Source organism: Calonectris borealis, chromosome 19, assembly GCF_964195595.1.
Source record: "Calonectris borealis chromosome 19, bCalBor7.hap1.2, whole genome shotgun sequence".
Classification (NCBI taxonomy): Eukaryota; Metazoa; Chordata; class Aves; order Procellariiformes; family Procellariidae; genus Calonectris; species Calonectris borealis.
This window is the reverse complement of record NC_134330.1, coordinates 12,913,181-12,936,363: the sequence shown is the minus strand read 5'-3', so window position 1 is coordinate 12,936,363 and position 23,183 is coordinate 12,913,181. Positions and strand designations below refer to the sequence as shown.

The window sequence follows — 23,183 nt, the reverse complement described above, 5'->3', positions numbered from 1 at the left end:
TTGACATTTGATAAACCCAAACTGGAAATACAAGACCACTTTTGAGCTGTAACCAACCTTTGGAACAGTTTCTCCAGGGAACATGCTGAAGATGTTTGTCAAACTATTTAATGGCGGCAGGGGGAGGGGAAGAGGCATTTTGGACAAAAATGAAAATGCCAGTAGCAAACTTCTCAAAGGCCCGTGTTTTTTGATTAACAATCAGAAAGCGTGGTTCTCTCTAGAGATTTTTGTCTGTTTTGCTCAAGGACTTGTACGTCTGTTTTAATGCCAAGTCAAGATCCAAACACATCATTGATTTTGCCCAGAGGCTGAAAGTTTGTATTTCTTCCTTTAATAAAAATAAAGTAAAATAAATTTTTTAAAAAATCAGGAAAGTAATTTTTGGCCATTATTTGGTAAAGAAAAATGGAAAAACGCAGTTCAGCAAAGTCTAGTTCACCATGGGAAATCTCTCATACAGCAGTAAACCGGCTTTCAACCTGGAGACAGACTCTAGGTCAAATACAAGTTACCGGCCCGGGCTGGACGACAGCTCAGGGAAGGGCGGTTGCCGTTCCTGCAGCGTGCGCTGCTGGCAGCAGGCGGCTGACGACAGGAGCAGACCTTCCAGAGACTTACAAAGCTCCTTACCGTACCACAGCGAGCCACCCCACCAACATATATTTCTACATTTCAGGTTTAGCAGGCGCGACGCCTTCTAAATGAGTTTTGTCCCTACAGTTTGGAGAGCAGAAGGTCCTGCCTTTGCAAGGTCATCAATGGACATGGATGTGCCAAGTTTCCATTTGCAGATCCAGCCGCCCGTGCTCCCTCAACCCAAGCACCCAAAGGCTGTCGGAGAAATGCCAGCACGCCCCACGTCAGAGCAGAGGCTGAGGAAGCTCCATGAGAGGCACAGCTGTCTCCTGCTGGAAAACGCGGCCACGTTTATGTCTTCGGATCTATGTTATGCCAACAGTCAGGAAGCACAAAGTTCTCCACTTCTTGTAGGAAAGAGGCATCAGGTTCCAATCAAAGAAAGTTATTGGAACAATTTGTACAGAAAAAGACCAATATCCAGATTTAAAGCCCATCAGAAACAAAACCCTGAACCACTCGCCTTTGGCAAAACATTACGAGGGAGGCATTGCCATCTAGTGTCGACCCAGGAAAAAGAACCCGGCAAGACATCCACCTCCCCTCACCGCCAGCCCAACGGGGACTGATGGGGAGAGTTTTAGTGCCCTCCTGGAAAAAAGCAACCCCAAGGCTGCCTGTGACAGGAGGACAGCTGGGAAGCCCTGGCTGCAATGGCTGTGGAAGTCCAAACCCAAGAAGCCAGCCGTTGGACAAGCGAGAGCCCAGGCTTGTCACCTTTTAATCGGAGCGAGCAATTTGAGTTGCCAGCCAAGCTCAGTTAGAAGTCTTGCCGACAACCTTCCACGCAACGCTGCCTTTTCAGGTGCATGCTATTCATCAGAACAAAGCATCACAGTGTATGATTAAGAGAATTAGTATCATATAACTCCATTTCTTCCTTTCTGATCATCAGGAAGGCTCTTGGAGTCTTCTGGAAAAAACTAATCACTGGATTATTCTTCGGGGACAGATGAAAAAACCCAAACCCTGCATTCCTTTTTAGGTCTCTTCAAACTACGCAGCACAGCAGGATTTGACCTCCTCTCAGAGACCAAGCCATCCTTTCTCCAAAAGCACAGAGGACCAGAACAAGTAGACAAGCAGCAGGGTCCAGAAGTGTGCTTGCAAGGTGCTGCCAACTCAAAGCTTTCCTAACTTTTCCCCACTGCACCCCCCTCCTCTTTGGGACATCCTACCGAGAGGGCATTTTATTTTAAGACACTGTCAGAGCGTGGTGGTAAGGAATCCAAAAGCCATAAAGACGCTGGCAGAACAAGAACGCTTCAGACATTTCTCTCCTGGCATGGGGCCGCCTTGGATCGCACAGTGACCACAGGCAACCCTCCCTGCCCAGCAAGTCAACAACAAGGCACTGAATCATGTTTAGAAGATATTATCCATCCTAGTCAAATAGGGGCAGGACGAATACCATGAAAACATCGTTTCATGTTACCAGGATCCTCCTCCTCCTCCATGGCTTTTTGCTAGTTTTGCATTTACCTGTATTTGATTTCGCATTTATTAAATCTCAGCCACACCACGAAGGCATATGTTCAGAGACGCGGGGAGTACCCAGCGGATCTTGCTCCGAAAGAAAACAGACTTGATCGAAGCTAGAGGAGTCAGCAGTATTTGTTGGGGATAAGGCTGGTATTCTTAAGTAATATGAAATTTAGTATCAACATTCACAGGAACATTCAGCCAAATCAAAGAGCATAACATGCTGTTGCCCAAGAAGGGAGCTAGCTATACTGCAACAAACCAGACCCTATTTCCAAATTCCAGCTCCTTACACTGAAAGAGAGACATTAATCACTCTTGCACAATAAATTGGCACAAGTCCTGCCCGCGTTAGTTCTCAGGTTGGTTTATTTTCTCAGAACAAAAATATCAAACATAATTTTTTAAAGAACAACCTGTATAAACAATACAAAACTTCACGGCATCCTACTCCCATTTACAGATTCCCTAAAAGCAGCCCAGAACCTGCAAGAGGTAGGATGTGAGGGAAGAGTTTTCTTCAAAGAGTGTGCAGGGGAGAAGAGAGGGAACGCCTTCTTCCCTCCTACAGCAGGACTTGGTTCTTCTGGAAACAGCCTCAGAATATGGCAAACAAAACCAACTTCAGGAAAATCAGGTTGTGTATAAACACAGAACCTCCACTTCACACTCCCAAAACAAGACAGTACTCTTGCCCGTTTTCCCAAAACATAGACGCGATGCCGAGATCTCCGTGTGCCCAGAGGTAGGTCTCCTTCCTGTCCAAGAATTGTTCCTTCATCAGCTGGCAAGGTCCTAGGATAACAAAATACCACAGTCAGCGTCCCACAGGGATCACCTGTACATTTTATTCCATTTTAGCATTAAATGGTCCATCGTTATTAGCACACGTCTACAGCGGCCCTGAAACACCCAGAATTTTGTGGATTAGCACAAGTGGAAGAGGTGCAGTGAAACTCCCATAAAATTCATTCAACCTCCTCACATAGGACTTGGAGGAAACTGAGTATTAAGTGACAAGAACTCAAAACTAGCAAGTCCACCTCAGAGAAACCCTGAGAACACCCTTCAGGCCTCCTCTCTTCCTGTAGGGGTCATCCATGCAACCCATCACTTGTGCTTTTCCAACCCCGTTCTGGGAAACCCAGTGCCTGGATACTTACTCTTTGCCTTTGGGAGATAGTCCTGTGTCTCCTAGAAGATCCACCATTCTCCTCATCTGAGATTTCTATTGCTTCTCACCAAATTTATTTGCTCCCATCTTCCCCCCTTGCCCACACCCCCTTCCTGTTCGTAGGGCACGACCACCGAGAGGCCCGCCCGCACCGCCGCAACACTGGCAATACATCACAAAGTACTCCCAGCATTTTGTTCTTGGTTAGCTCCCCCATGCCCCGTCATCTCACTTGCAGTTAGGTCCTCACCAGTCTTGGAGTCCTGGCACACACTGAGAAGGTGACAGATTCTGCACCCAGCAAAACCTTTCTCTCACCTGCAGCCCTCACCCTCTTTATGAGAGAGCTCCACTAGAAGGAAACCAGAGCTCCACTAGAAGGAAACCAGTATCTAGGCGTAGGGTCAGTTTTCTCTGGATATAAACCAGAACAGTTTCTAAGCTGTGATTTTTATTTATTTTTTCCCCCTCTGTATTTCAAAGGGGAACCTCAGGACTTGGATCACCTGCCTCACCTTCTACATGGCTACACGGACCTTGCTGCCAAAAGCTCGGCTGCTCCTTCAGCGCCTTTCCCAACCGTGCTTTCCTTCTGCCTCTCCGCCTGCAGACAGAACCAGCACCTCCTCCCCCCTGGCCCTCGCAAGCTGTTTGAATTGGTTTTCAAGCACTAACGCTGCAAGATCTGCGGTGGAGCTGTGGTGCACGCAAGCATAACGTGGAGTTCCCTCTTGTCCCCACAGCCATTAAGCACCTGGGATAAAATGCACTCCGCACGCGTATTCACGCTGCTTTCTGGTGTGCCTGTTAACATATTTCAACATCCTGCTGCTCACGATGTTGCTGCAGCTGACGCCTCTGAGATACTCACGGAGGAATACTGATACAGAGGGTAATTCCTGATTTGTCAGAGTGCAGACGGTACCGAAACATTGCTGAAAAGTCAGCTTCGTCCCTCCATCATCCACAGGATGAACAGCAGAAGGAGAGGGAAAGGAGAAAAAAAAAAAAAAGAAATCCGAAAAATCCTTGGAAATCTTTCCACAGGATAACCCATTATCTTCCTCCTACGGAAGTTCTGAGGATCAAAGGAGGTACATTCAAAAGATGCCCTATCTTCTCTCAGCTCAAGAATACCAGGAGCCCAATCCAATTTTTGCTACTCTTTCAGCAGCTGTAGCCACTACAGGTCGCTCAGCCAGCTCGGCTGCAGTGGTGATCTCTGCAAATGTAAATCAAATTACTAGTAGCAAAGTGGGGAAGCCTGCTCCTTAGGGGATATCGACTTACAGACTGCTAACCAGAAGGAAAAAAAAAGCAGTAATTGTGAGGAAAACAGACGCTTTACAGACTAGAGGATGAGAAGATGAAGCAATCCGTGATGCTCAAAATCCACACCTCATTCAGTATATATTCTTGAAAGGTACCACAGGATAATTAGGGCTGCAAGAAACGTCAGTAGGTCTCTAGTCCAACCTCCTGCTCAGAGCAGGGTTAGCTATGAGGTCGACCAGATAACTCATCTTCCTCCAATGACCCTGAAGAAGCCAGGTTTTAGTCGGTCTGTATGCTCAGAGCCACACGAAACCCGTGACTCAAACGCCACCCTGCCAGAAAACTATGAGTCTGAATGAGGACAATGCGCCTCTCTCAAGGACTGCCCCCAATTTAAAGTTTGGGATAAAAAAAGCACAAAACAGTAGAGGAACTTTCAAGATTGCCAGAAACACACGAGTAAAGACTTCTAGCCTAGCGCAAATGAGGATTGCCGGTAACAAGTCAGTGCAGAGTCACTGTCCTGGTTCACCCAGACTCACGAAATCCCACGTTACGGTCTCATTTAACAGGCCACCTTTTATTGCCAAACCTTCCAAAACTGGGGGTTAACGAGGTTCATTGTAACGCAAGATATTCACAGTCAGCTCCAGGCTGGCAGCGCTTTCTAGAGTTTACCCTGACCAGGAGAAGGGGGAGAGGAAGTTTCTAAAGAAGGAAAACTACCGGAGGACACTTCAGTTGATCTCTTCTCTTTGAAAATGAATCAGAGGTAGAAATGCTTAAATCATTTCTCCAGTTCACAGCATAAAGTTCTAGCGACTAGGACAGGAAAGAAAGGTTTCTACAGTGGAAAAAAAGTCATTATACTTGATGTGCTGTAGTGTTCTGCGCGTTATTAGAGAAAAGCACCTTTGCTCCTGTTAAAATGCAACTGACTTCTACTCTGCTACTTGTCAATCTAATATTATCCCCACACAGCACTTCCTTTTAAGTGTCCCTGATAGGCACACTTAAGAGATAATCACTTGATGTTTCCACTGGCTGTTAGTTGTGGTTTGGGGTGTCTAGCTGGGTATAAAACCTACAGCTACTGAGACTTCTTGTGCACCATAAAAACAAAGGATCAAACTGTGAGTCTTCTGGTTTCATGGCTGCTATTTGAAGTAATAAAGTCTTTACATGGAGCTAATTAAAAAAATATTCAAACTGAAACCCTAAAGCCATTTCAAGGAGTGTTTGATCAGTTCATCTCTTTCATTTCCACCTAATGGCTACACAATCAAAAGAGAAGTGGAGGGGAAACACACGGCCCTGAAGACGCAGAGAGTTGGATCGCGTTCAAAGCGTTTGCTGCTCCTGCACGTAGGAGAACAGCGCGCTCCAACCAGGACCCTGCTCCAATATTTGTTTCCTTCCCTTAACAGCAGGTTGGCAGCAACTCAGCCACGAAAACTGGCAAGGCACATGCTCGCTTTGAAGTTCAGACAGAAGCCTGTTGGTACCAGCTATTTTAATTCATCCTTCAGAAAGACAAGGCAGTCGATCATCAATTTACAGTAAGCAACATGCCAGGTCACAGGTCATTTATAATCATAGTCACCTTTACTCTGCATTAAAGCCATAATTAACAGTTAATGTTTAACTAAGGCTTTAAAATTTGTTTAAGCTGCTTTCTTGCATAAAGAACTGTTGCTGCCTCTTCCCCAGCTCCCCCTTTCCTGCCTCCATCTCTAGCAGGGCTGCGGGGAAGTGTCATGTAGGCACCAAGCAGCAGATAAAATTTTTGTCAAAGCACGAGGAAACTGGAAAGTAAGGAACGTGCGCTTAAAGCGTAGCTCCTGCCAGCTAAGCCCTCATTACATCCATGCTTTGAAGCAGCAGTTCCCAACAGCGTTGCACTGAGATAACCCTCAGTGAGAAGAGTGCTCCTCAAGAGAAGTAATCAAGTCATCAGCTTCGTGGAGGGCAGCCTGGAAGGCTGGCCTGGCTTTTACGTGCCGGAGAAGTGCCTTTAAAGGACAATTCAGAGAAATGTAGCCTCCGCATGTCTGTTATGGGTGACAGAATGTCTCCTTTTCAACGCTTCTGTTCAAAGCTAAATAGGATTCTCACTGACCATGGAGAAGAAAGGAAGGAAAGTTTTGACTTGGTAGTCAGAAGGATACGGTACACCTTACACCACAGCTCCACACGAGCACGCTGGAAAAGCAGATGTTACATGCGCACATTTGGAGCATAGATCAGCAAAGGAGCTAAAACCTTCTTGAACAGCAATTGCCCGAGAAGTGCTCTTCACTCAAACCCCAACAAGTCCAAAAGGAACTGCCACTCTGGGATGACAGTCTGGAGAAAAACCACGCTACCAGGAGGTGAACAAGCTCCTTCTGAAACACACCACATGGACCCCACGAGAGGTTATTGGCAGCCTGCAGCTCTCCTGAATGGCAAGAAGAAAGCGCAGCGACAGCTAGGGTGCTATCAGCTAGCTGATAACAAGATGTGCTGGGCAGTCCACCCTGGAGAAGAAACAGCTATTTACAACGCCAGGCTATGATGGTTTTATCTGGACAATTATTAGAGGGAACACAACATATCGCCATCCCAGGGAGCCTGTCTCTGAGCACGCGACATGCCTTCAGAAAATTACCTAATTGGGGTACCACTTATCTGCTATCTACAGGAGTGATTCTGCAGTCAGCCATACCCTCATTTCTCTCTCTAACGTGTTCTTTGGGGATGTCCAGCTGTTAGTGCTTCAAGTGGACTCACTTTTATGGCCGAGATGGCTGTGAAGCCTCTCTTCAGAGTGCAGTAGCACACGAGCACGCAGACGCCTCAGAGACTCCCCACATCTGAAGGTCTGAGCAGGCTCTCACCATCACAGGTGCACCAGATGTCCAAATTCACAGATGAAGGTGCAAGGAGCAGATGCGTTACTCCTTGTTTATATAACCAAGCTATATGAACTTCCATTGCCATCTGAAGATCTGCGCTTACATGCTTTTTTCTCAGGATGGTGGGGTTTTTTTTTTTTGCAAGTCAATTTGTCATGACCCTCAGCTCTCAAACGATCCACAGCGAGTTTCAAGCACTGTCTGTACACGAGACAGACAGCTCAGTGGCAGGATGAATTCTCCAGAGATCTTTAACAAGTCTCGACTCCAAAGACCCTGAACGCTGATGACATGCACTACCATCCTGAACATGAGGTGATGGAAGAAGGATCTGTCAAGTCTGCTCAGATCTGTGACAGGACAAGGATACCTAAAACAAAAAGGAAAAAACAGAAAGCAGAGCTCCTTCCCAAGCAGTTCTAAAAAAAAAAGTCCCTTAAAACAGCACCCAGACAAAGCAACAAAACAACTTGTTCAGAGAGCAAGAGGTCTCACAAGAGGGACAATTATGGGAAGGTGAAAGAAGGGATGAACTCTTCAACACACACTTCTGACTCAGAAAGGACTTCATCCAGCAAGTCTGGGCTGAAGCTGATCCTTACAGCAGCTCCCAGTCCTTCAAGAGCTCAGATAACTTTCATGTCAATAATGCTCAGCATTCTGTCAAATCAACAGGTCCCTGATAAAGCAGGGTGGGTGGTGGGAGAGGCACATGAAGGTCATGTCTACCCTTACTGGAAATAACCCTGCGGTTCTGCAAAGCAACTTACAGCAGTGCCTTTCCAAAAGCAGCATTCCCCAAATCTGAAGCCCTCGTTAGTGTCTCCTGCCTCTCGGTTCTGACAACCACGAACATTGTCTTTTTGCAGAGTGCTGTTGCCACGATGTCAGACACGGCAGTCAATGCCCTGGTGCTGTTCAAGCAGTGATGTAGCCCCCGATCCCCTGTCAGCTGCTCTGTGTCGCTGCTGATGGAAAGGACACCCCACTATGGGGCTGCACTTGGTGAACAATGCAGAGCAGAGGATTATTTCCCAAAACCACAATGAACACTTTTGAGGACACTTAGCACTCTTTTTGTTAACCTCAGCTGTCTCTGTATCATCACAGCTACTACAATGCCCAGTTAGAGCATTTTAAACTCTTCCAAAGTTTGTCAGTGTTCCACCGCTCACTCTGTTGGAGCAGAAAGCTGGCAGGTCTCACAAGACCCTCACCAGCACCAGCATCCTCTTTTAATCAGGAGAGCATCTCACCTGAAGCCTAGGATATCAGGTCATTACAAGTTTGCAGTTCCGTTTGAACAAAGTGGAGACTGTGAAATAAGAAAAAAAAAAAACCAAACATGGAAGGCCCCAAAAAAATCAGCCACGAGGATGTGGCTCGCACCACCATCACCTGAAGTTTTTTTCTTCCCAACTGTGTGTTGAAGTTACCTTCTGCTGTACGCCAGCTCCCCTCTGCTCTGAATGCTGCTGTCAGCTCTGACACCTGGTCCCGGTAGCAGAGCCCGCAGCGCAGTGCCATGCTGAAGCAGCACGGCACAGGGACACCCACATTCAGTGACAGGGACCCCAGTGTGGGTAGGATACGTGGGTACACCAGCCAGGCCACAGCTGGCCCGCGTCCATGCACAGTGATTTAGATCATTGAGCGTGTCTGCTCAGGATGAGATGTCTCTAAGATCAGGCAGTGAAAAACATCCTTTACTCTCTGGAGATGGCAATGTCCTCCAAGCCCCAGAGGATACATGATTCTTCATATAGGCACAGTTACAGTTCTCCACACTCAACACTCCTTTGAGAAACCAGACCAGAAGAACAAGCACACAAGCAAAGTATGGAAAAGGGCCCTTTGTTTTGCTGTGTAAGGCCTGATCTTTTAAAATCCCCGGATTTAAGATTAAGAGAAATAAATAGGATAAAGACATTTCTTCCGCTAGTTCAGAGAGAAAGCTTGGCACACCCCAGATCAGCAGGACCGGCGGCCAGGCACGCCAGTTCTGCCTGGGTGGGCAAGAGCCCGGGGAGAGCTGCTCACCACCGCCTGTAATGCCACAAGGACCGAAAGCGGCACTGGGGACTTCTGCGCCTCAGCTCCCAGCACAACTAAGCTGTAACCGGATCCCAGGCATAGGAGCCACAGGCACCTGCAGCAGGCTCCCATCCAAAATCGGTTTGGTCACTACCTACTTGGATGTAGGTTTATCCAATTTGCCTTTTTACTCATCAAGGTAACAAAACATTTTTACTTACACTTCATTTAGCTATCACAACTGAAACACGAGGGGTGGGGAAAGGAGACTAAAAATTATATTTCAGAGAAAACCCTAAAATAACCATATGTCTCCTTGCTGCTGGAAGTGAAGGCCAGTAACTCTGAATGCTCTGCAAAATTAAAACTTTCTTCATAAAGAAATTCACATCTTACACATAGACCATTCTCTTTAAACTCTACCTACATGATAAACCAAGTATTATCACGGGAATGAAAAGAGCCCAGCATCTTTTTCACTCTCTACTGATCTGTAACAGCACCATATTTTATCTTCCAGCTGCTGGCAAAAGCTCTGAGAAATAAAAGCCCGCACAGGAGTTACTCACTGGGGGCTCAGCCTGTACTTTCCAGAGCAAGTGTGCTGCATGGCCTCAGGCAGGCAGACAGGAGCTTGAGGAGAAACGCAGCCAGGAACCCACTCCTATCTCACCTGGGAGCTCCGTGTTTGAGCACACAAAGGGGAACCCTAAGCTTTAGACACTTGCTAAGTCTTAGAGAGCACGGCCCTGGGCCGGGCCCCAAGGCAGTCCTCTGATGAGGCTGGAGAACCATCACTTCACCGATGCCTTGGAGGACGGGCATGGTAGGGCACAGAGATATTGCATGGGTCTCCCTCCTTTCCATTACACATCATCTTTTCACTTTGAAGCCCGGGCCGGACCTCCTGGGCTGGGCAAAGCCACCCCTAGCGCATTCAAACCAGGGACCCACGCCCAGTACACCTGACCGGGAAGCATGCTCGTCATGGCATCCCTAAGCAGAGGTGGTGCGGTCATTTCTCCACTGACAGTTTCTAGAAGAGACCAGAGCCCACCAATCTTCCAGAGAGGTATTACAGGTACTACCGCAGGCATAAACTGCAGAACTCCTCCGAAAAAAAAGAAAGATGCTAGAAGAGGAGAGAGCTGGAGGGAAAACAAAAAAAAACAACCCCAACCACCTTATTAAAGCTCTTCTCCTTCCTCTGCTTAGCAAGGAGAATGCTTAATTAAGTCATCCTTCAAGCCTTCCCACTTGCTCCAGCAATGCTCAGCATAAAGCAGACATTTAACAATTTCCTTCGCAGCACAGGACATCTCAGTGGTACAATAATTTGCATATTTTAAAGGAGAAGTGAAATTGCCAGTTCCCTGTTGTTCAGCTTTATGCAGTGGATAGGGGCAGTATCAGCAGGAGGCACATTTTAGATCTGCTCAGTAATAAGAGAGAGCAGGAGGGGAAGGAGCAAGTTGCTGTTTACTCGAAGTCTGGAGCTTTCCCAAGGCAGGAGTTTTGATTGTGTTATCCACATACTTCTCAGTTTATTTGCAAGTTCTCTTTCAGCTTATAGTTTAGCTGCCAACTGCTGCTGATTTTCAGCCCAATTATAGTCACTTCTACCTGGTGACACAGCCCCAGTTCTGCAGCCAATTCTCACCAATTAATGGCTTCAGAATTGCTAGACCCTGCTATTCGTAGCAATCTCAAGTTTGACCTCAGAGTCATAGTTTCCTGCCATAATTTCAGCATTGTCTGTTTTCACTGGAAGACTTCCCTGTGTGCTCTCAACTACTGAGACCACTTCTCCTGTGTATTGAGCAGAGATACATGTTAGAGGCAAGCTTTCAACTTTGGCCCACCTATAACAAAAAAAAAAAGCTCAGAGACTCATCTTTCTGGGATGAAACTATCACCAAGGACCCTCTACTCAAATCCAGACACTTCCAGGGAATTTGTCCCCACTCCTCATGATTAGCTTCTGTTATCACAGAGGACCACAGCAATACAACAATAAGAAATTCCTTTTTTTTTTCTGCTGGGTCTTTCAAACAAGAAAGAACAAAAAGCTCCAATAAGCCAGCGGTCCTCAGCCCATCCATCCCACAATTTAGGGGACGCTGAGGAGGACTTTCAGCTATGCACATCCCAGGTAACCTGGCTCAACACGTCTGCACCACACAAAGTGTACAGAGGCAGGCAAATAACCCAAACCCAAAGAGGGGCAAGCAAGAGACCCAAGCCACTGCGTTTGCAAGGAACTACAGCAGGATGGATTTAAGAAAGTGTTCGTGCTTCTATTTCTCTCTCTCACTATTTCTGAATTCCTCCAGGAAGCATCACAAGTGGCATTGCATTTCGCCAAAGAGAAGATTTATTCTGACCTGAAACTCCGTTAAAAAGGAAGAAAGCGTGTTCTGAGCAAGATGTTGTTTGCAGCAATCAGAGGAACTGGACTCTACAGTGCGAGGGACACAGAAATACCAGGCAGAACAAAGATACTGAAGTGTGTCTGGGTTTGAGTGTCATTATGAGGAACATACAACACAGCCCTGGATTACTCAGGACAGAGAAATGAAGCATTTGTCCCTGTAACAGAGCAACCGCCACAGAACTCACCAAAAGGTACAGCAAACCCACCTGGGAAGGAGCTCTGAAGCAGGGGGATGGATGTGGCAGTGTTTCAGGACAGAGAAAATGCCACAACTACAGCTCCAAGTCATTTAGCTGGTAAGCTGGACAACTGGTCAGGTCAACGCTTAACAAGCACCTGCCAGCTGGTATATAGGAAAGTTTTCCATAATTTTCCATAACTGTTGTGATTCCACTGGATCATTAAACATGAGCCACAGGCAGTGTTCACAGACCATCTATTCACTAAGGCAGAAAAGATGAAGCAGGCCTGCAAGACTGACCGAGTACAGCTTGTGCCCTAAACTGAACTTGTACAAAGTTGTCAGAAAACACCAAAGAATGTTCTGCCTCAAGTCTGACTAATTAGCGGTGCCTTTGATAGGGAGCAGGAACTCCAGTTGGAACTGCTTTGCTCCTCTCTGAATACGTAATGAAGTTTTTAAGCAAGATGCAGCAGCAAACCAACCTCCAGCTAGCACAAGGCCCTGCCCTGCAAGAACCTCCTCCAGCAAGGGATTTTTCTTACAATGAATTAACAGTAGATTCTTGAGTAGGTCTCAGTGATTTATGTTTATCTGGAACACTTAGTTTATTTTTAATACTGTAACTAAAATCAATTTCAAAGAAGGTTAGAAATCTTTTTGACTGACAGCTGTCCATCAGCTGTGTAAGGTGGGAGAACTCCAGGAAAGCGCTGTACATGTGCATCAGTAGGACTCAGTGGAGAAACTCTGGCTGATGAACAGTTCATCCCGATCTTTAAGCTTGCCTCCAGCAGAAGCTTCTCTTTTTCCCTTCCCCTTTGCACTTCTCAGTCTCCACTAACAGAAGACACTGTTTTACTTACAACAATAGCTATGTGCCATTACACCAACTGTGTGGAAATCAGCATCTTTGCAAGCCGCTTTTTGGGAAACAAGAGGCCACACAACCTTACCAGCGGAGGACCTGTCTGCTGACCCAGCAGATCACCACATTCCGAGTTTCCCCCACAAAGCAGGGCCAGCTGATGCACAGACTGACAAGAAGCTTCCCGGGTCAGGCACCCCTACGTATTACCGCCAGAATGAATCCTACAGGTTTCCAAACTGCAAGTCTCTGAAATTCAGCAAGTGGAGAATCAGAGCCTCCTTGCCAAGTCCAGAGCCACGGACTTCCTGCACACGCTGGCAAGGCCGCTGTCAGCCTTAAATCCCCTTTCACGGCTACTTGCCTGGGGGTAGGAACCGCTGACAGATGTGATCAGTCTCATCCTGAATCCAGGGCGGAAGAGTTTGTGCTCCGAGCCAGTTTAGCAACATGCCCAGCCTAGACCGGGGCACAGGGGTGGTGGGAGGGGTGAAGACCACAGCAGGGAGGCACGTCCAGCCAGAAGAGGGTTGTGTTGCTTCACGAAGCAGCTGTTCGATCAAACCTCTTCCTCAAATACTACCTTAGCTTCCTCACAAGCACAGACAAAAGAGCCAACCTTAAAATACCAGACCTGCACCCTGCACTCGCACTGCTACTGATGGAAAGGCTGCCAATACTCATTTTCTACAAGTAGAAGTAGTACTGCCTGTATTGCGTGAGAGAGAACAGCAGCAAACTCTTGACGGCCCTGAGCTGGTGATGCTTTCTGACAGAAGGCTGCTGTCATTTTCCGCAACCCTTTCCCTAGGGTTTACCCCAAGGCAAGAGACCAGCGAAGATTTCCACTCCCCCTTGCTTCCCCCTGAAGGTTTTGACAAAAAAAAGCATGATCAAAGAGCCTTTGTGCATTTATAAACCCGTCAATTTTGCCAGAAGATTTAAGGCTTTAAAGAGTCCAAATCATCTATTTGAAATTTTCTATACAAACAGGTTTTTTAATATTTCAAAAAACCCAGAAATAAAGTATTTAGAATTTTCTGAAGTGATGCATTCCAACAGCTCCAGACAGGAGCGCTGGAGGGGAGGAGGAAATCCAATTCTTCAGTTTGACAGGAACAATTTTTTTTGTTCCTTTTAAACTGGCAGAGAAACAAGACTACACAGCTATTTCTCCCCCTGGCTCTGACAAGGAATAGCTGGGATGAGCAGCACAGGAAACAACAAAACCAAACTTACTCAAATGCTGCCAGTTTCAGGTTCCTGTCCCACGCCAGCTTACCTCGCAGGAAAGATTCCCCAAGCCGACAATGTAGCAGCGTTTCACCCCACCATCCTGCCCCTTCCCCTCCACACACTCCCATTACCTTACATTTTGCCTCCAAAATCCTCCCGCGCAGAAGAGAAGCAGGTTCCCCACCTGAAAACAGTTCAAATGCAATAGAGGTTTTGGGAGACCTCAGCCTTTTTCACAACTTGATTACCTTTTTTTCTGGTCAGCCAGAAGAAGAGTTGAGAGGGGCAAACATTCGGCAGCACATTTCCTTCTCCTTTTCCATGTAGTCCTTGTAGCAGCTGCAAAGTAGAGCACAGCATGGCATCACGGGACTGCCTGCCCAACCATCAGTGCCACAACCAGAAAATCTGTATTATTTTTTCTATATAAATAAATTAGTCTAATGTAAGAGTGTGCTGGTAGCAAAGACACAGCTTCTCCAAGCCCTTCTTTCTGCCATGTCAGAGAAGGAGAGCTGGAAACATTGTGCTTCATCCCCAGACCTTGGGTCTCTGCTTCACTGGTGACTATTAGTGAAGTAGATCATTTGACTTTTGGTAGCCAGATGCTTTCTACACCAGTTTTGCAAGCATGTGACAATACAGAGAAACCCCCACCTGTATCCTGTGGTCTAGTTCCGTGTCTCCTCATTTGTGCCACTCCTTGTGCGAGCTCCTTCAGCACCTAGCAGGAGACATCGTCCAAGTGCCCTACTCTAGGATATCTACCATTGACACCAAATCTGGGCAGAGAAGGGTTAGGAGACAGCAGGGATTTGTTTCCGGACTAAGTGGATGACAGGGCAGATGCTTCCTCCTCTATTCTCACTTCCCTGCCAGCATCACATTAGCATGGCAAAAGCTGCCCAGACCGCTCCATTTTAATTGCTGCCTCTCCAAACACGGTGTCCTCTGTGCCCTGTGCTCTCACCTCACCGGCAACGAGGTCTCACTGGTGAGGAATCCCTGAGCCAGAGGGTGACTCAGTTTGGGCACCGTCCCAGGGATCAATGCCTGCCCACATGGTCAGCTTTCCTGCATCTGCTACCATATACGGTCAAAAGCAAAGGTTTTTGTTGCAACACCAGAAACAGCACAAGTGTAACATTGGCTAATGCTCTCTCAGGCCCCTACCATCAGCACCCCTGGGTCCAGAACCTCAGAGTGTTTAGTCCAGTGAAATCCCAGCACAGCAACACACTTCTGTTAAGTCTCGGACAGATGTTGCCACAACTGTCTGCACTGAGTAGACCAGGGATGCCCACCTAGACTGTGGATGGCACGCTCACACGCCTACCACAGCAGGAAATCCAAGAGCCCCTCATTTGGAGGCGCAGATTCATGCCAGATGTTCGAACAACCCCATTTTGTTCTGGATTTGATGCAATGCAAGCCTTCCAATAGAATTGCCAAATCCAGCAGCAGAACTTGCACCAACAAGACCACTACAGCCAGTACCAGACACGCGTTCCACAAAATCCTCACCCTGGATTGCGCCTGTAGTTCTCCAGTGAAATGAATTTTGCCAAGAACCTGGTTCAGCTGTTAAACAGATGCTTTTTGAAGTTTTGTTTTAGACAGCAAAAGGTAGCTGTTGATTAACACACAACATTGCTTTTTGCAAAGTATAAATGTACTCAGTAAGGAAGTGAAAAGCCTCTAAGAACAAGATTTTGATTCATATTCCATTTCTGAAGCATTTGCCAGATAGCATTATGAGTTTTCTCAGGCAAGGCAGTTTGGCAACATTACAGGATCTAGACTGAGGTATGGCATAATTAACAATACCCGATAATGTTGTCTTCATCTATTTCATATTAATTCCACTCTTTGTCATCGCAAAAGCAAAAAATACACCAATTTTAACTGGCACTGAAGCAGAAACTCCGAGACAACAGTGGTTTAATGCGTACTCAGCTTACTGACACACGCGTTAGCTGTACGTGCTGCTATCTCCAGAGTCAGAGCCGACAAGCCTACCCGCTGCTTCCCCGAAGGCAGAATGCCTTGTTGCTTCCTGGCAGCACCACCCCAACATTATTAGCAAGATTTCTCTCTTACCTGCCAACATATTTCAAACGAGTCTAAGGGAACACATGAAGCTTCTAGAATCAGGACTTCTAGCACTGTACCATGGGTCTTTGACAACTACCCACACACCAAGCCGCCAAGAGTAGCTAGCCAGCCATCCAGATCTATTTTATAATTACTTGCGCTCACCGAACAATTTGGTAGCTACGTACCCAGAGGCAGATCAGGACGAATAGAAGTGGGTTATTTCAGATTTCCAGACCAGCAGCTAATGCTGCCTTCGAGTTCTTTGTACTTCAGAAGTAACAGAACAAGTTTGAAGACTTGGTGTTATCACAGACTATTAAAGATGACGTGGATATATAGGACACGAATGTGCAAGGACAGCCCTCTACCACCACGTTACCTGGTGAATGCACTCAGCCCACGAGACTGGCTTTTCCAGCCGCACCAACTACTCTAATAAGAGATGTTACTGCTGCCTACATATCTTTTTGCAAATGCCTACCAGCAACACATGAAAGAAGAGGGTTCGTATTCAAGGGCTGCTTTGTGATCTCTGAGGCTGGGGACTGCATCGCCTTCTGCGTCTGTGAACAGTGCCAGAAGTACAGCACACACTTTTGGGAACCAGCTCGTGCTTTTGCCAGTTTCAAAGGGAAGAACAAAATGAGGGCAGAGACTAGCGTTAGTCATGTTTTGGTGGGGCTAGGGCATGACTAAAGCTGGCAGGATTGTGCTGTACTCAGCCTGCGGGCGAAGGGAAAGTTTGTCTTCAGGATTGCTCACTTATTACCTCCAAGACAGCAAGAAATTCACTTTTAACAAACATTAGTATTTGTAGCATTGTACACTGAAGCACTTGCAGTGCAGAAAAGTTGCTGTAGTTAACCAACGCATCTTAAAGGGAATGATAATCATACTTATTAATCCAGAGCATTAAACCAGCTTGAGCACTAGCCTATTGCATTTCATTGGTTTTGAAGCATTTCAGCGGCCCCTGTCTCCCTGTGATCACCCTGACCTACCTACTCCCAAGGAGCATATCACACACATCCCCCCAGAGAAACTGTACAGGAAGAGTGGGTGCTCTCAGCTTCTCACCTCTCACCTGTAACTGCTGTGTCTGCCAAGTGTTTGAATCAGCTGCCTCCACACCAAGAGAAACCCTCTGCATTCTCCCCAGTCACTTACTAACCCAATAGTTTTGTGTTTTGTTTTTTTAAACATATGAAATATTTTTGAGTGGGTGTTCCAGCCTAAGCACTCTCTCTTCCACAGGGATGGAAAGGAGTTCTCTCACCTTGCCAACTTTTTCAGCTCATTGTTAATATCGTGGTTAAACGGCTGTATGTGCTGAGCTCTGACCAGGAAATCCCGTGCTTTTTCATATTCTGTCATGCAGAGACAAGCCTGCCATTGAAAGAAGACAGATGCATCGCAAGATAAATATAGACTCACTGCCATTCTTCAGGACTGAAACATATGCAGCCACAAACATTTCTGAGACAGATCCAGGTAGCTCAGGAATCCCCCATGAAAAGATCTGTGTGACAGATTTACAGAGACAGATTTTCCAGAAGGTCAGATGCAGACAAACCACCTCAACTGCTGCAGCAGCTCAGGAGGCCTGGCTCAGAATTTAGTGGTTCTCCTCAGTTCATCTGAGGCTCTTTCCACAGGGTACTCCTTGATGTGGCTACCAGAGGAATTTATTTTTGCCCACCTGGCCACACCTGAACAGCGCTTTGGCGTTTCTTTGGTCAATCTCCAAGGCCTTCTCCCCGTATACCAAAGCTTGGGCAGGACGTTCCAGTTTCAGGTAAGTAAGAGAGAGATTCAGGAGCACCAGCAACTTGGAAGCATCGATCTGACACTGCTCTGCCTCACTGGAAGGGCTGCGACCGAGGATGGAGAACGCCTGAGCAGACAGGGAGAAAGAACTAGTGCATAACAAATCTGTTATGGAAGGCGAGAAATCCATCTCATCAGACAGCTAAACCCATGTTTCTGTTTACCTAGGTCAGTTAAAAATAGTAATAATCAAAACTCTAAAAGTACTACATGGCATTACCTGCATGACGAGCCAGCTCAGCCATAAGACTACAGGTTAAAAAAAAGAATTACACCCAGGACTCAGATTTTATGGACGAAGATGGAAAAGAAATCTTACAGGGAGAAAGGCAATTTAAATTACTTTTGTTCCAGAAATACCAAGAAAAAGCAACTCTGAATGGAGGGAAGAAAAATCTCAAAAAACCTCACTACCTCTGAAACAAAAGCAGATTGAGAATAACTGAGTACTTCCCTGCCTGGAGACATTATGGAGCCTCCATCCTTGGAGATGTTCAAAACCTGAATGGACATGGTCCTGGGCAACCTCCTGCTGTGGCTGACCATCCTTCAGCAGGTGGTTGGACTGGACAACCTCCAGAGGTTCCTACCAACCTCAGCTGTTCTGTGATTCCCAACTGGAAGGCTAAAAATAAAGTTAGAGTGCCCAGTATGCCAGTGATATCTGTTTTCAGACCAAAGGGATTCTAGATTCCTTCTCAAAGCATTAATCAGCGCGCTGCTGCAATACAAGGCTATGCTGCATTATAGTGTCTCCCAGCAAAAGCTGACCTGAAAGGCTCCAGTTCAGCAGTCAGCCACGCAAACCGCTCAGGGCTTACGCAGCCGCCCAGATGTACTCTCCTGTGTCAGCTAGAGCCTGCACGGAGCAAGCCTGAAGGAAAAGGGTTCTGCCTATTTCTGCCAGCCCTTCTCCTCCTTCATTTACCACTGCTGTTCACAGAAAAGCAGGTGTCTAAGATCTGTTCTTAAATAACAAACTGTGCCTGGAAAATATAATGAAGTTACTTGATCTCTAAATTGTACTTGTTATGGTGAGCTAGCACTTAATAATCACTGCTTTCACAGCTTTTCACAATGGAAAACATATTTTTTTCTGGTGTCATACCCTTTTGTATCTGTCTTTGGCACCCTCGAAGTGCCGCTTACGGTAGAGGTAGTTGCCAAACTCTCTCTCTGTGTCTGCCACTTTCAACACCTTTTGTAGCGGAAATGTATCCTGCTGCTCCTGTATAAAGAAATACCTGAATTTCAGCTGAAACAAAAGAAAACAAGCAGAGAGTTCAAAGAGGACAGTCCTGCACAGTCCCCTTCTATTCACAGAGCAGGAGCCAGGCTGTTGCCATGGCCCCTGCAGTGTCCAGCCAGGCCACCACCACGTGGCATTTCCCTTCGCCAGGCTGAAGCACGCCACTGTTCTTGTGCGGATAACTCCTGGTGAGGAGTGTTACCAACCAGGTCAGGAAGCTCACCAGGACCAAAGGGACTGCAGGGGAGGGGAAAAAAAAAGCAGGAATTTGTTCTTAAATCCTGCCCAACTCTCTCACCTGCTTAGCACAGAGCAGACAGTTATCGCAAACACTACTGATGGCACAAAAGGTGAAGCTGATTGAAAGGCTCCGTTGCTCTAATGGCTCGGCATCACCCAGGGTGGCTGCCTCATGCCAGCTCTGGGACCAGCCTGACACCCGCACAAGACATCAACCAGCAAAACAAAAAATCCCAACAATAATAAAAAAGATAAAGATCGAGGGACAGGTTTTCTCCTGGGTTTGCAAGTTTGAACCAGCTCACAGAGAGAGGTCAGGTAGCCAGAAAGGGCGGGCAACCGACAAGAAGGGGAGTAAGCAACAAGTGTGGTTTGCTCGCAGGGCTACATGTGGACAAAGTGGCCTGCGCAGCAGCAGGAGGGAATGAGGAGGGCCTCTCCCACCAGCGCTGCTGCCTGTGCCCCACTCACTGACCCACAACCACAGCCCAAAGCCCTTTACATGAAAAGGGGGAATTAACAATAACACTGTAACTCACCAGGGAGGAAAGCGAACAGTGAGGGAGCACTTGGGAGAGCTGCCAAGAAGCAGAGACAAAGAGGGGGACCTGGGGGCGGGGGGGCACTTGAACGCTGCGGACTGAACAGGATTTTTTACAGACAGCTCATTACTGTTCCTTCAGAGAAATTCCTGGAAGCTGGTGCCCTCTAGTGAAACCATGAGGTTTCTTGTAAAGCTAAAAATAACTGGAAGTCGTTCCACTGACTCCAGCACGCGGGAGCAAACAAAGGCAGCACCCAGCTTCTCCCTCTGCACAGGAGTGCAAACGGAGAAGGCGTGCAGGGACAGCCTTAGAGGGCATGCATTTGTATCAGAGTGGAGCTAGCAGCCCAGGGTCTGGATAACTGCACCTGTAATTAAGCTAAACGTGATACCTGAGCAACAGCAACTGGAAGGAAAGACAGCAAAAGTTTAGTCTCCAGATTTAGGTCTCAAACCTTATTAAGGCAACTTACAGCAGTCAACTCAAAGAATGTGTCAGATTCATCCGAGTCTAGGAAGTCCAGCACCTCCACTTCGAACAAGACCGTGGCATTTGGGGGAATGAGAGGAGGACAGCCCTGCCGCCCATAGGCGTAATCTGGTGTGAAGACAAATCTTGCCACCTCTCCTTTCTTCATCGTCAGCAGGCCAATTTCCAGGCCCCCCAGTGTAATGTCTGTCGCAACAAGAAATAGGTCATGAGAATCACAAACCTGGAAATCCCCTCAGACTCCAAACAACAATTTCTCCTAAAGCCTGGAGGAAAGGAATCCTTGGTAGCTCATATCTCAGCAACTACCATGGTCAACTGCCCCTGTTACGGCTTATCAAGGCAGTCTGCTGAGGGACCAAGCACATAGTAAACAGCGACATCTCCTCTCAGCTGATTTAAAACACCAAGACAAGCAGCTGCTTCAGGGCAGGCGACAAGCACCCCCACTGCCACGAACAGCACAGGCACTGCTGCTCGCTCCCACAGTCAAGAGGGGCAGAGAGTGATCAGTTCCAGACTGACCACCACCTGTGTGAAGCAGGAGGCTTTTGGACTCCATTAACAAGTTTTGAAGGTTTCAAATAACCTAAAGATACTAAACAGCGTTTAAACTGACGTGTCTTAATGCGCTGGTCTTTATAACTCCGAGTCTCAGGACAAACTTTTCAGCTCAAACCTACCTTTTCCAAGTTTCATCAGCCTAGGAGATCTGCTGTAGCAGTTCGTACAGAAGGGCTCATCCCAGTGTTCCAGGTACCCAGAGTACTTCACTGTGCAGCCCAAAGTGAGGAGCAGGAAGAAGAAAGCAAGAGTTTGATTTCATATCCAGTAATAGTACCATCGGAAGCACACCAGGAGTTCGTTTTGCAACATCACCCTTTTATCGTGCTTTTCCTCCTTCCTTCTGCTGCAGGACAGCAGAGGAGGCAGCACAAACTACCTCGTCTTTATACCAAAAACCTGGTCACATCCAAGTAGCCAAGTGGTGTTGATTGTATTTTAACATCAATGCTAAATAAAACAGCTGCTTCAGTGTTGATGCTTTTCTAATCAAGAGATGTGATTTTGTGTTTCTAAGAACTGGAATGGAAACTTCAGCTGTAGAAATTAAAATGCCCTAATGATCTGCAGACATACGTAATAAAGCCTTTCCCAACCAAAGCTGGAGCCCTAGAAAGAGAAACAAAGGGTGAAATGTAATCCTCCAAGCTCAGCCACTCCCCGGGGAGCTGTACAGTTCTCACTCCATTAGAAAAGCCACCGTAAGGGGCTTCCCTTGACACGGTACCAGGCCCTTGCACTTCGGGAACCACGTTCAGCTTCAAACTTCTTCTCTGAACTGGGAGCACAGGTGGGACCTGGAAATCCTGCTTTTCTCAAGGTCAGGATGCCCTTTCATTCAATCTGCCAGCCACAAGATGTTAAACAGAGTACCCCAAGCGCTAAAATACTGATAAGGGAAAGCAGTCTCTGAAACGGAAAGAATATGACTGTATAATATAAGCACTTTAAAGTTCTTGTTCTGATCTCATGCTGAAGTCCAAAGCACTCAGATTTGCCAGCCACGAGCACCTCAGCATTAGAGGCTCAGGGGATCTTTACAAGAGGTTCTGTCCTCTCCATTTCCCCCAGCACATACTTCGGGCCCAGCCACACCGACCAGAGCAAGGACCTTGCACTGAGATGTAAATGACATAGAGGAGCACAAGACCCTGATTTCAGTCTATGCTTCCAAGGATTTTAGGTTTTCTTAGTCCTGCTAACCACAGATTAAATTTAACAATTTATAAAGAAAGGTGCTCAGGAGACGGTCAGTGGAGCCCGCAGGCTTGTACCCACGAAGCAGGGCACAGTGTTACTGCGGAGCGCGCCAAAACCCCTGGGGAGCCGAGCCGTGAGCTGGCGCAGCACTCGTTGCGGGGCGCCTGGCTGGCGGCACGGGACAGAGGACACAGGGCCCTGGGGAGGGAGCGAGAGCCAGGCCTGGCCCTGCGACAGCGGGTGCCCAGCAGCTGCCTCACGGCCTCCCACCGCCCACGGGAGGCGCGCGGCACCTCGGCCTGCGCAGCACCGCGGGCCCTGCAGCCCAGCAGTACCTGCCACCGAGGCGGCGGGGGGCACGGCCTGCCCGGCGCCGGGGCGCAGCTCCTCCTTGCGCACCCCTCCATCGCCGCTCAGGTCCCGCAGGCCCCGGGCCCGCGCCAGGGACTGGAACGGGGACACGGCCGGGGCCTGCCCCGCCGGGCGCGCCCTCCCCTCGGGCCCGGCCCGGGCCTCGCCGGCGGCCCCGCCGCTGCCCACCATCGCCCGGAGCGCCTCGCCTCGTCCCGCCCCTCGCCCTCTTCACCAACCACTGCCCACAACACGCTGCGCCTGTAGCCAATCACGCTCCGAGGAGCGACCGCGTCCCCCACACGCTGCTTAAGAGCCACGCGCCGGCGCCTCTCGGGGAGGACACGCCTCTGCGCAGCTATCGGCCAATGGGCGATGGCGGCGTCACGAGCTACGCGGTG

The 23,183-nt window shown here is 47.8% G+C and overlaps 1 protein-coding gene across 2 annotated transcripts; it reads right to left on the bottom strand.

Moving 5' to 3' along the window:
- Positions 1–2,478: 2,478 nt before the first annotated feature.
- Positions 2,479–22,986, bottom strand: FKBP6 (FKBP prolyl isomerase family member 6 (inactive)). 2 transcript variants are annotated; one of them, XM_075169068.1, is made up of 8 exons: positions 22,767–22,986; positions 21,351–21,440; positions 20,651–20,853; positions 19,253–19,372; positions 18,017–18,211; positions 17,594–17,703; positions 14,469–14,559; positions 2,479–2,916 (listed from the first exon to the last, which is right to left on the bottom strand). In XM_075169068.1, the coding sequence occupies exons 1-7, from the start codon at positions 22,972–22,974 to the stop codon at positions 14,481–14,483; spliced, it is 1,005 nt and encodes a 334-aa protein (XP_075025169.1). In that variant the 5' UTR covers positions 22,975–22,986; the 3' UTR covers positions 2,479–2,916; positions 14,469–14,480. The 2 variants fall into 2 exon arrangements, with proteins under 2 accessions (XP_075025169.1, XP_075025170.1); XM_075169069.1 differs by lacking the exon at positions 21,351–21,440.
- Between the last annotated feature and the right edge of the window lie 197 nt (positions 22,987–23,183).

What these genes read in the sequence shown, in the direction of transcription:
- FKBP6 (XM_075169068.1), bottom strand. Translation starts at nt 22,974, where the DNA reads ATGGTGGGCAGCGGCGGGGCCGCCGGCGAGGCCCGGGCCGGGCCCGAG. An exon ending in CGCTGTTCAGGTGTGGCCAG is followed by an intron (nt 17,704 to 18,016) that starts GTGGGCAAAAAT and finishes TTTCAATGGCAG; the next exon opens with GCTTGTCTCTGCATGACAGA. An exon ending in GAGCTGAAAAAGTTGGCAAG is followed by an intron (nt 14,560 to 17,593) that starts GTGAGAGAACTC and finishes TCTACTTTGCAG; the next exon opens with CTGCTACAAGGACTACATGG.